Source organism: Rhyacophila brunnea, unplaced genomic scaffold, assembly GCF_057557595.1.
Source record: "Rhyacophila brunnea isolate RB1 unplaced genomic scaffold, BYU_Rbru_1.0 scaffold_3, whole genome shotgun sequence".
In the NCBI taxonomy this organism is placed as follows: Eukaryota; Metazoa; Arthropoda; class Insecta; order Trichoptera; family Rhyacophilidae; genus Rhyacophila; species Rhyacophila brunnea.
Window position 1 is genome coordinate 52,042,965 of NW_028232965.1, and position 14,262 is coordinate 52,057,226.

Consider the following 14,262-nt stretch of genomic DNA (forward strand, 5'->3'; position numbering starts at 1 on the left):
GACAGATGTTATGTTTCATGATGCTGTGTATCGTGCAATTAGCTTAATTGATGGCACCATAAAGGTTGATTTGTTTTTTATTAAGGGGGGACATGCTCGTCGAAGGTCAAAATTGAGTTTTTATTGTATTTTCAAACCATGATCCTGGACACTCCTTAAACGTTGTAGATAATCTATTTATATAATTTTGAAGCCTTATTATCCTTTATAGTTATTTTAAACATTTGATGACTGCATAAAGTATTTTTGTTTCATAAAATAGTATTCTTTTAAACCTCTCGCTCTAATGTTTTAGAATATAGTCATATTTCGGTACATAATTGTGCAGTGGTGTTAAGATTTTTTACATTTATTAATTTTTAAACGCATTTATAAAACCATTATTATAATTTATGTCGACATTATTATAGTGAAATATTTACGATAAAAAATTATATTGATAATCTCTTAGATCCCAAATTTGACAAGAATTAGGCATTTTATTATTCAAAAAATGGGCAAGATTAACACATTTGAAGATAATTCTAAAGATACTAATTATAAGCTATGTCTTTGACCATTCAAGTGTGATATACATCCTACGAATAATGATTGCTTTATAATTATTGACCTAAGAATAAGGTAGTGTTTTTTTGTGTGTTTTGGCGTGTGTTGGCGTGTTTTTTCGCCATTTCTTTTGGCATTCCCCAGTGGTTAAGCTACAACATACGGCTGTAGCCATAAATTGACAAACTATAATTGAAGTAGGAAGTAAAATGATGTTAACGCGCGTGTTTGAACATGTGCCTAGCCGTTTTTTTAACGTTTAAGGAATTTCCAGAATCATGCTTTGAAAATGCAATAAAAGCTCCATTTTGAGACCTACGCTGAGCATGTCCGCCCTTAATGAATTAATTATTTTACATTAAATTTATCCTGAGTATCTGCATCTTCTTAATGTATTTATGTGAGAAAAGTTTGAACAGAGAATATTCTTGAAATAGTGTTTTTATTAGTAAGTACTTGATATCATTTAACTGTTTGTATATGTACATGTAATGTAGTATCAGTTGACAATGTGCATCCAGGCGAATGAAACCGTATTTAATCAATCAATAAATAATAATATTACATTTTATGTATAAAATCAGGAAAAATATAGATCGATTGAAAATGAGGAAAGTTTTATTAATGTGCCGATTGCATTAACTGGTAGTATAATATTACGTAGTACCTAGTGGTCCTAACTCCTAGTGTAACGAAATTAACATCATGAAAAAATAGAGATGTGTCGTCTTCCGATATTCTATGCCAGTGACGACGAACCTTTGGCACGCGAATGTTTTATGTCGAAAAGAAAAAAATAAATACCTACTTATAATAGTGGTCCTAACTCCTAGTGTAACGAAATTAACATCATGAAAAAATAGAGATGTGTCGTCTTCCGATATTCTATGCCAGTGACGACGAACCTTTGGCACGCGAATGTTTTATGTCGAAAAGAAAAAAATAAATACCTACTTATAATAATTTAAAAAATATTTTTTTTACAAAAAAGTGACAAGTACTTACAAATAAATATATATTAATATGTAAGTACTTACCCACTTATATAATATTAAAAAATAACGACGATATAACCATGCGTATTTTCTTCGGTTTTTAATAATATTTTTACCAATAATATTCACCTGATGCGCAAACGGAGACGACGAAATTCAAGCATAAATCAATGGCAGATCACATTGTATAAAAATAGCAGGCAGATATTCTTCAAGAATACGCAATTTAAATTTATTTATTACGTTTATATTATTTTTTGCATAGGTCGGTCCTAAGCTTTTATGCGTCACCCACAATATTGTCGCACTGACCTCAACTGGCGGCGGGGGAAACCGCGCCGCGAACCTTTGATTTTAATCGATTTACAATGCTCGAGACTAGGGAATCCAATCCCGAGCCAAAATTCTGATCCTGGGATTTCGGGATTACAATTTGACAATCCTGGGATCCCGGGATTGGCATTTTTTGTCCATTGTTAATATAATTTTTTTATATTTACAAATAACATTTATAAAATCGGTCATAAATAAATCTAGTATAATTTATACTATTTAAGTTAATTATTAATTGTTAGTGTTGTATACGTTCAATCTTGGAAATACACAAGTTTAATGGAGTAAATAATATTTTAATATAAATAATAATGTGAATTTAATATGAGATTGCTGTTTCTGATAGTAAAGACATAATGGATGGATTAGCGAGATTTAAAATAGTAAAGCAAATAATCATGGCGTACTTATGGCCTTTCCGCTTCATAAATCTAATAATTAGTCAGCCAAATATGAAACTGCCGTAAAATGTATGATATTATCATGGTAGAATTACTTTGTTAAAAGTGCGAAGCATTGTTTTTTTCCAATCTTTCTCATTTTTAATAATTCATGTGAAAAAATAAAATGAATTCGCAACCTACACATGGGTATAAATCAAACTTCATTCAAACTCAGTTTATTTCTAATGTAGTTATTTTTTATTAAAATTATTTTTTCTGTTTTACTTTCGCTTTTATTTTATTTTCCATAAAAATTGATAAAAAAATCAATCCCGAAATCCCGGGATTATGTTTATCAATCCCGGGATTCATAGGTATCGAAAATAGCTCGGGATCCCGGGATTGGAATCCCTACTTGAGACCACTGTAGCGAGAGAATGCCTCATCTGATCGAAACAATTCACGTCAATTTGTGCGTAAAGAACCAAACTGTAATACATTAACACTCAAAAATTCAATTATATGTTTTGAGCTTTTTTAATTTTAATATTCTAATACTTAACTATTATTTTGTATTTTTTTTCCCTATGAAAAACTGATCGGCAGTCAAATACAATATTAAATTTGGGAAATTTTGGCACGCGTACGTAAAAAGTGTCGCCAACTCTGTTGAACGTGAATATGGGCACTCGGATTAGCTAAAATTGAATAGCCAATATTATACTATCAACAATTAATTATTCGTAGCATTTCTGTATATAAACAATATATCTAATTATTTACTTTATCAGAATTTATATGGTGGCACACATTGAAAATTAATTATATATTTTTGTAACATTATTCAATAATATATTCCATAGATATTAAGACGATACATCAGTGAAACGGCAAGTGATTTTCAACTATAGGCGCGACGAAATTTTGGACTCGCTGGCATTCGGAGAGAGAACGTCGAGCTGGGTACACGTCAATTTGTTTCGTGATGGCGACGGGGGCATTAATTCTTAAATCATATCATGTAAAGATGACTAAAAACGTTACCCATTTACTTGAAAAAGAAAACATGTCAATGAATATATTATTATTGTTACTAATAGAAGAATAAACAGAACATTAAATGGGCGCATGTTGGATTTATATAAAAAATTATATATCGTTCGGCATGCGTCATTTGCACCCATGACCCGCAATCCGCGCATCGCCTAGCCACGATCTTTTTAGACCGTGCCTCAACTGAGGAATAGCCTTATGCCGGGTCCACACTGGCAACATGTCGCGCGACAACCTCGTTAAATTTTACGATAATTATCTATAGTTATGTTATGGTTCATGAATTATGACGAAGCCAGCGCTCGGAATGGACAGGAACGCACCGGAGCGCCGTTGTGGTTCGTGGAATTCCAAAATATACCGTTCCGGCTCGTGGATTCATTTAAAATTGCGTTGCGGTTCGTTAGATTGAGATAATTATATATGAATGTATCTTTTAAAGTTTTTCTCAAAATTAAAAATTAACGAAGTTATGTTATGCCGGGCGTGCAAGGGTTAAAAATAAAAATAATGACATCCCTAAATTTCTTTCAACCTTCTTATTTTGTGTCGATATGTCCATGCCTAAATGCATTGTCTAAATAACAAGAAACAACCAGCTGCAAGCGTAAATTACTTTATTACCCAAAAAAATGTGCCTTGCTGACACTATTTGAAAACTCTTAAAAAATAAAGTATACATTGTTTAATAATTTCTAAAGGATGAAACATTTCAAGTCTCAATACAATCTTGCCTTTGACTATTACGCATTGTTAATTTACTTGCCTACTAATTTATTATATTATTTTATTCGGAGTGACAAAAAATATTACTTCGCCATTTATTTTCGGGTGAATGAATTGTGTTTTCGGTGGATAAATTAATACAAAAAAGTTTGATAATTTGACTCGTGCAATTACGCTATAATATTCCTATTAGTTGCCTTTTAAAATATTTTGTATTATTTAAGATATAAATACGTTTCTAAACAAAATTGTTATTAGTTTTGTGTTTTTTTTGCTGCATTCTAGTAAGTTTTGTGTTTTAATTTTAACTGTGTGTTTAACTTGATTTTTTAATAAAAAAATGTTCTAAAAGTTGGTCAAAATGTCATCAGGCGAAACGTGTTAACCGAAACTATTGAAAAATATTTTGTCGCAGGTAACGTAACGCTGGCCACATACCTGCACAATTTGATCATTTAAAAAATGATATTGAGTGGTTATTTATAAAAATAATGAAGGTATAATAAAGTAGTAGGTAATTCGTGTAAATCTGCTAAAACCACATTACATTAGGAATTCACTCCAATAACCATTGACGTGGCAAATGGTATTCATCTCAACAATTGACTTGTGTTAAAAAAAGTTTATGACGTGTCGTAAACCCCTATTTTTACGATCTTTAAAACATTTGTTTTGTAATTTACATTATTGTTGAATTGCGACTATAGTACAATAAATCTTGTGATATAACTACTACATTAATTCATTTATTTGCCATAGGTCATGATGAGTATACTTTTTTGTTGCTTCTGGTAAGTTTTGTGTTTTAATTTTAACTTTGTGTTGAACATATTTTTTAACAACAATTTGTTCTCTTAGATTTGATAGTGGATACTATCCATGGTTTTATCCGATTGATTTCTCAAGACGTATGCTTACATACTGTATTCTGAAAGTTAAAAGAGAACTAGGTATTTAGGCTACGTACTTTTTCCAACTTATATCTACCCAGTACAAATGAGAACTCTGCCATTATTGGTACTTAGTATTGATTTTATTATATATTATTTTATAACTTTCTTGATAATCTAAGTTGTTTGTTCTGTCAAGGTGCAATAATTGCTAATGATAATTGGGCAGGAAATAACCATGTTCAACCAAATCGCTTCGGATAATCGTATATTCCACCTGCGTGAGAACGAGTTTATGTGAACGTTGTTTTATAAATTCTTGGTATAGGTAGGCACTTACTGTTTTTTCTAATACTATTTCTTTATTTTTTAAACACTAAATACTATTTCTTGATGTTTGATATTCTGTGCTCGTATTTAAATGAAATTTGTAAAATTTTCTATAAGTACGTAAATAAATTTTTAATTTGAATCTATAAGGTACTTATGTGGATATGTTGTTTGTTATGACTAATTAATTACAAACTTATCTATCCCAAATGAGACAGTAATATTAAGTTATAATCAGTGACGAGTGGTGGTAAAGGTGTCATGCACTGGTTATAGTGGTAGATAAAGTAAGAATAAAGAATAATACAATTTTTGACGGTATACTTTGTTAAAACAAGATTATTTCGCCTGCGGCGCTGACAATCCTTACCAACCTGCCCAATATAGATCTACATAAGAAGTTTAAAGTTTATTGTTGCATTTTTATATCAAAAGTACGTACGTACGTAAAGAAAGGATTAGCATAAGTACTTAGTTTCGGAAAATTATACAGCGTTCCTGTTCGTGAATTTTTCCATTTCGAGCACTGGACGAAGCCATTGTGTTGAGTGTTCGAATCACGTTTCCGATATACCTACAACAATGCCTATTTATTTAATCACTATTAGGATTATAAACAGAGGTAAGTAGTGATACCAGCCATAACAAACGATGTAACGAAAACAGGTTACATGTGCGTTAACCCAATAAAAGCAAATAAATCAACATCAAAAACTACTCACAGCTCAACACAAGCCATGCCTAAACGGTTGTTTAATAGGAAATCGAATTCCGAGAAACGATTTCGACTCGGGCAGCATTTTTATGATTCCCCATATCAGCGGTTCTAAACGGACGCGCGAACGCCCCCGCGAGGGACGAATCCGGAATCTGTGGGGCGTAAGGGCGTTTTAACATCGTTGAACCACATAAAGGCGCGTTAAACGACCTATGGGTGGATTGTTCATAGAAGGAAATAAAAAATAATAGAGTATGGTACACGGCGTACATATTTAAGATTATACGTAGGTACACAAGACTGCAACTGTCTTTCAAATATGTTCAGATTGTTTGCAACATTAGACGATGCCGGTTTACGGAGTTTTTATTAATACATTATCGATCGAGATCGAGATTTTCGATTTGAATACGTCGATGGAACTTTTGTGGAACAGACACCTAAAAAATCTTACTTAATCCACTGTCATTAACTCAAAGAAATAAAATGAAGTTGTAGTCGACAATATTTACTAATTATCAGTAGCGAAGGGTGAAGGCAGGCTGTTAAGATCAGCCATAAATAGTGCATACTAAACATTCTCAGTCATACGCAATGACATTTTTAATGGACAACGCACTCAATACAGTGGCTAGAAGTAAATTCGCGCATAGCGATAGACGTCACGCAATTTCCATTATGCGATATCACGCATCGGGAATTTATAGCAATATGACCTTTATTGTAATGGCGTTAGAATAGTGTTTCTAGTGTCAATGTTCATTTGAACGAACCCGTTCGAACCGAACCATTCGGCAGACCCGACAAAAAGCATCGGGAATTTATAGCAATATCACCTTTATTGTAATGGTGTTAGAGCAGATTATGCCATTCGGCAGACCCGACAAAAAAAGTGAGTGTCATTTTTTTTCCAGATGCTTCGTCCATATATTAATGTCATTGGTCATACGTATTCGTTTTCGTTGAAATAAGACTACAATTTACAGGCGGTGTTGGTAAGTTTTTAAAATTCAAATAACCCTGCGAAACCAAGTCAAAAATGCTTGTCTATCAAAAAATATGTATCTAAAATTATGAAATTAAGCCATACATAACTTTGGACATTTTAAAGATAGCATATTATTTCGTATGTATTATAGTTTGGTTAGGCAGGGCTTAATGAATGAAAATGAAGCAACAATATGTGCAATAATATGTATTTTTAGTCCAACGAAAACAAATAAGTATGAATGAAAAAGTGTGCACAATTTTGTCGTATCGCCCAAAGTAGGTATACCAAAACTATTATGGGTTGGTTGAGGCATGGTTTAATTGAATTAAAAAAAAAATACCAAATCATCGTTAAATTGTAGTCTTAGTTAAAAAATAAATAAACCAAAAAAAACGAATGACTAATGGATGTAACAAAGTTTAATATTCACTAATTATGACGGATCTTAACAGCCTACCTCCACCCTTCGCTACTGGTATCTATAACACTGACTAAAAAATAATATTTAAAAATTATAATTTCAATTAATTTAGCCGATTGATTAGTTTACGTTGTATTAAATAAATGTTTACAAAATTTGCACAAAATTGTGGTTTTACTAATTGATTTTCAAATGCAAATGACACGTTAATTACAAAAATAATTAAAAGGGCCCTAAGCATTGAATTAATAAAATAAATATATTACAAACCGATTGCAATAAAAATAATAATATGATAATGAAATTGATTAGTTTGTCTACGTAAAACAATTCGATATCAATTGTAATAATATCATTTTTTTACAATTTCACTATATGTACTGATGACTGACTATATGAATTGACGTCGGTATCTAAGAAAATGCAGCACATGGAAGACGGCGAGCTATATACATGCGGGTGTTTTCGGGAAAAGCCTTCAGGACAATGAGGAGTTAAAGCTTCAACGGACTGCCATGCTAGGTGTCATCGCTATCCAGGAAAGGCTTTGACCATCGAGCTTTTAATCTGTTACTTGAGAAGGTTGCTATCCGCCCTGAATTTTGGAACCAAAGTTTCTCAAATACGTTTCCAACATGCACAATATATTTTTGTATTCCAATCAAATCACCGTTAACCCTGAACAGCTATTAAGTTTTTGTACCGAAGTGATAAAAAGTGCAATCTGTTATGTACGTGCTGCATGCAGGCTGCATCAAATGGACTAAGTTTAGTGACACCAGCAACACCAACGCTGGCCAAAAACGCCAATTTTATTGTCAGAGAGTTGGTCAAGATTAAACGAGGCGAACGGCAAAAAACGTACAACTGTGTAAGTACGTGATAAATACGCCACGAACGTTTTTCTTTTTACCAAAAAATAACTCTTTTTTACTTCTAGTATGCTTCCTCTCACAACGATTGGAAGTATTTTCCAATTCGATAATATAACATGGCAAACAACGAAATAAATAATAATTCAATTCTTTTTATGAAAACATTCAAAGTCTTATTATAGTTTCGTATTTTTTATGCCTACCATAAACATGATTTTAAGTAACTTATTTAATTCATTTGTTTAAATAACAGCCTTGATAAGTTAGATCATTTTTGAGGTTATGATGACTTTTTCGAATCTAGAAATTCGAGAATAGGGAATAATTTGATTCTTGACAATTTGAAATTAGTTTTCTGGATTTTCGAAATTCTCGAGAATCCTTGAGAATAATTTATTACGGTCTTCAAAGATAAACATATTAAATTCTCCTCTGACTACAAATAGTCGTCAGTCATTTTCCATAAATTCATATATTGTACTTATATATTTTTTTTATCCAGGGAAAATTTTTATATCTTGTATGTAACATTGCATACAGCTGCGCCATGGGGTAACGGTAACCGGACAAAACAGAACATGATAAAACAGAACATGACAAAACAGAACAATATGACGAAACAGAAAGGTGACAAAACAGAACAGTGATAAATATAACTACCAATGACCTTTCAAGAAAAATATAACGTTTTATATTGAAATTATCGTATCTCTATTATGTTGATAGGTTTTTAATAGCACAGATTTTCACAACGCCGTAAAAAACCCAAATTATATAATTTCTGTATTCCTAATCGCTGGAAAGCCTCAATTAAACGGGACTCAATTGGGTGCTGACGGCAAGTTGTCACTTACTAGTCAGTAACAATTATACTCCACTTAGTGTATTCAATAAGTACATATATAATTGTTATAAAATAATCACGAATTCTCGATGTAAGAAATACAAAAATCTCGAAATTTCAAAAAAATATTCTCGAGAAACGAGATTTCTTAAAAACTCTAGTTAATAATCTCTAGTTTCTTAATCACTCCCGCGTATTCGATACCTAGTATATTCCAACCAAGAAGTTAAATAATTGAAAACGCAACAACGCTAAAAAAAAGATTTTCGATAAAAGGTATAGAAAGTATTAGACAAACCTTAAATCGGCGATCTCCCATAGCGCCATAATCTTGGGCGGTACTCCAGAAGTTACACAGAGACGACCAGCATGTACGTGCACCCTCACAGGACCGCAGGGGACTTTGCACTTGGGCGGCGTCTGGCTGAGCAGGGCAGGGAAGTGCCTCCCTTCGCCCAAGTTCTTCACCACTTTCACCCGCCATTGAATAAGGACTTCCCGCGCGTGGAAGGCAAGGACTGCTGTCAGGTCCTGGCATAAAACTGCCAGGGTGTTTGACTCCTTATCGAGGGTGAAGCCTGATTCGAAGCCCAGGAAGTGTTTCAGAGAGAGAGATGCCTTTGTTTGGGCGTTCTTCTGACGGTCTTTGTGGTCTCGATATAATTGTAGGTGAAGTGTATCTGAAAACAAAGAAAATACAACCTTATAAAATTTATGAAATACCTAGTTAATAAGAGAAACGGGGATTTACTGAATTCGGGCAAAATAATTGGTGCATATAAACAAAATAAATATGAAGAATGGAAATGGAACCATACCATAGAACTTTGAGAACCCAATAAGTAATTATTTTTGAAACGAAACCGAAATTCCAAATCTTGAAAATCCTGAACTTGAACCTCTTAAAATGTTAAGGTTCCAATTTTTCCGCGGTCATCGAGCCAATTTTCGAAAAGAAAATAATATATATTACTTATATATTACAAAACCACGATGGCCGCGCGGCTTAAGCGTCGTGGGTCCCAGTTTCGAATCCTGGGTCTGGCAAGTACACATATTATTTTTTAATTTGTGTATGAGTCAGAGTATGGACCTATAGGTTGAGCAAGTGGCTGACATCCATTTCTCGTAAAAAACAAAATCTGTTAATACAATCCTCCACTCTGTGGAGCTTAATGTGTTCAAATTGTGGTGTCCATATGCTCCACCTAGTAACATTAAACCTATTTTTAGTTTTTAATTTGAAACAAAACATTAATCCATAATAGGTATACCTATCTATAACTAGATAGTTTGGTAAGTAGATCGAACCCCCTGCAATTTTAGAACCTTGAAAAAATGGAGATTAACAGCTCTGGTAAATTCTTATTAATTAAATCCATTGTAAACACATAAAAAAATATTTATTAAAACTGTCTATATGACGAAATATATTATGCAGGTAGGTAGTACCTATAATTTGAAAAACGCAGGTGAAGCCTTCCAGGAAAATGCAAAACCGCCATCAAATTTATTACAATCGTAAGCATAAAGAATGTTATATTTTACACGTATTTTACAGTTTATGAGATTCGTAGAAAACCATTTGGCAAAACAATTTTTCGCGAGACACATCGTCTATGCACTGGTATTGCTCTATTAGGCTATTATAATAGCAAGCTATGAAAGCATTGTCAGATAAGCCGATGTTTAACGGTTGTCAGTTTTTTAGAATCCTTATATTGGAACCAAAGGCAACGGTATTAATAATACGTCAAACCTTCACACAAATTAAAAGGCATAAAAACGTTTTTATTGTGGTTTTCGGTCAAAGTCAAAATATACAATAGACATGAACCTCAAGTGCATGATGATAATTAATTTGGTGTTTTATTTTCCCGGTCTGATATTAATTATTGGGGTATTTAAAGAAAAACCAATATAAATTATGGTTACGTCTTTTTACCCACTTCACTTCCGTCTTTTTACAAAAAAAAATATAAGCTAAATACAAAATAATAATTCGACATTTGCAGCCAACATCCTTTGGATACAACGTTATTATCCAATACAAAATTTATTTTGATAAAAGTGAGGGTTAACTCCTTTTACCTTTCTAACGCCAATATGGTGGGGTATGAATTGAAATTACCTACATCAATTTAATCGTAATCAAACGCTATCCTATCCATCAATATTACTTATAGACACAATATTATCGAAGGAAACATAGCTATATTCAAACCATAGACAATTTTCCATTTGATCTAAAACACTGACAGCGCTGTCAATCAAAATATAAAAAACCCTTTGCCGTTGAATACGGCGGATGCATTCGTATTCTTAGATAAAAATGGCCTGTCTAAATTCGCCCGTTTAAAGACGGGTGTGCCGGTCACTGTCAATTCTATTTTTCTGTTCCCTTTTTTATCTTTCCGTTTCAATTCCATTATTATTTGGCGTCTGGACTATAGATAGCCTGCGATAGGCGATTTGCATAAACAAGCCGGGCTATAATATTATATTATCCACCGGCCATTGGAACAGATTATTTAGCCGATATTTAAATTTACGCGCAGTTATACCAACAACATAACAAATAAATCAAAAAATGTGCAAGGATAACGTTTTAATGGGTGGAATCGACCTATTTTACCTACCTTTTGTAGATATATTGTATTTTCAGTGATATATTATTGAAATCTACTGGGAATGTTTATACGAAATTTATGTTATATTGCCTTATATTATATTCAATCGGTGATATTCTGGCCGATATAAGTATTATTTTATGTAACACACAACACACACATCGCGTTATACGAGTTATTGTGGCCTACGAATAAATGTCATAAACAAGAAAAAAATCGTAACATACCTATCTAGGCTATGCTTTCATATAAACATAGTTAAATGCTAGCACACGTTCATTACAAATTTTCAAGATTTTTTTTTCCGACCATGTCCGATCCTAATAGGATCATATGGGCCTCCACATAGTAGAGGTTTTTATTAACAGATTTTGTTTTTTACGAGAAATGGATGTCAGCCACTTGCTCAACATATTAGGTCCATAACCTGACTCGCACACAAATTGAAAAACAATATGTGTACTTGCCAGACCCAGGATTCGAACCTGGGACCCACAGCGTGATAGCCCAACGCTTAAGCCTCGCGGCCTCCGTGGATGTCAAGAAGATGGAAGATTAATGTGCTTCAAATAAAGATGTTGAATTGTTTACCAGATACAGCCTTCTGCAGATTCCCTATAAAAAAAACGTTGAATCAAGTTTCATTTTGGCCCAAATGCCAATTTTGTATACAACAATAATTAATATAGGTACTTACTTACAACGAACAGAGTACCCACCAGCGTTGCCAACGTAGCGGTTTTCTTGCCAGGTCTAACATTTAAACATGACGTATTCGCATTTGGTTTATGGCGTTAAAACTAGCGTTGTTCGATATCGAAAGTAAATGTTCTCTCGGAAGTGTCCAAGTAGAAAACGAGTGAAAACACCATAAGTTTTTTTTAAATTACGATCTGACGCTTGTATATCGTAAAGGCGCCGCGCACCAAGCTAAAGTGTAGACCGGGGGTTCCCAATCGCATTTTCATCGGAACCACATTTTTTTCCAATGAAACTTACATACCTAGGTACCTAATACATAATAATATACTTATAGGTATTTAATTTATGACGAGTTGCTCGCAGAACCAAATAATAGGTTTTATTGAGCATTAGCTAGGGAATGCAATGCCAGTATTTCAAACCCAGTATCCCAGTATTTTTCGATACCGAAATACCGGTTTTAAAAATCAGACAACACCGATATACTTATTCGATTATTGACAGTGGAAACAAAATGTATTAATCAACATAAAAAGTTCAACAGGACTGTGATTTTTTATCGGATTACGCAACGTCTGGTTTACTTCCGTGGCCATTCATCGACCTTGGTGACGAGAAATGAAACATGCTATAAAATAATAATATTTTGAATAGATTTAAGAGAGAACGGTATTAAAACCGGTGTTCAATAGAAAATACCGAAATACCGGTATTAATATTTTCATTCGTTATTGATATCCCTAGCGTTAGCGGTCGGCGAATTATTTCTCCGCAGGTGTAGAAAAGTTAGGAAACACTGGCCTAGTCAATACCGCGAAAATTTTCAATATGTAGGTACCAACCATAACGCACTAACTAACTACTCTCCCAATGGCTTTGGATTGGAAACAATTAAGTGTGAAATTCTCATAATAATCTGGATTGTTTCAATCATAAAATTGAAAATAATGAACCCACAAAAGGGAATATTATTATCATAGATGACTTCATGGTGGAAACTATGGCAGAAATATCAATTGGCATTATAAGAAAGTATTACTTACAAGAGAAAAGCTACGCGACAAAATATTTCGGAATGGAAAAACTTTCATTGATGTTGGAAGAATTGATTTAATATTATTTGTGGTTGTATGAATAAATAATATTACGTATGATAATTTTACTACTAGGACCTTGAATAAATGAGAACGTCTTTGACCAGAACATAATGTATCATTTCTAGCCTAGTAGTAGCTACATATCTATTGTTTAAACGCGTTTTAGACACCAATGCCATACCTATGTGAATACGTAATGTTTAATTACAGACCTTCGCATAGAAAAAAGATGGCTAAAAACAAGTACCTAGGAATTAATGGTAGGCACGTTGAATACGTTTTGCTGAATGAACGGAAACATTTACCAGAGAAAACGATCAATAAGAAATGCGTCATTTCGAAAACTACACTGAAACAATTAACAAGACTGTCAAAAAATCGTCGTAGATATTTCAAAGTCCACCAGCAGAACAGTCATACATTTCTTCTTCGACATCGCCACCATGTCGTACTTCCAAGAATTCCCCATGTCGCTCACCATCATGCTATGTCTACATTTGGGCATTTTTCGTTCGCTACATGAACCTAACCTAACCTGACGCCCACGATGGCCGAGCGGCGTAAGCATCGGCCTATAACGTTGTGGATCCAAGGTTCAAATCCTGGGTCTGGCAAGTAACATATTGTTTTTCAATTTGTGTATGAGTCAGAGTATGGACCTAAAAGGTTGAGCAAGTGGCCAACATCCAATTCTCGTAAAAACAAAATCTGTTAATACAAAACCTCCA

General features: G+C 33.3%; 1 protein-coding gene across 7 annotated transcripts in view; it reads right to left on the minus strand.

Moving 5' to 3' along the window:
* Positions 1–14,262, minus strand: part of LOC147068517 (uncharacterized) — a 256,808-nt gene that overhangs the window by 47,956 nt on the left and 194,590 nt on the right. For all 7 annotated transcript variants that reach the window (XM_085953356.1, XM_085953360.1, XM_085953362.1 and 4 more), the window contains exon 4: positions 9,404–9,785. In XM_085953356.1, the coding sequence (XP_085809482.1) occupies positions 9,404–9,785 (382 nt within the window). The remainder of the gene's footprint in view (positions 1–9,403; positions 9,786–14,262) is intronic.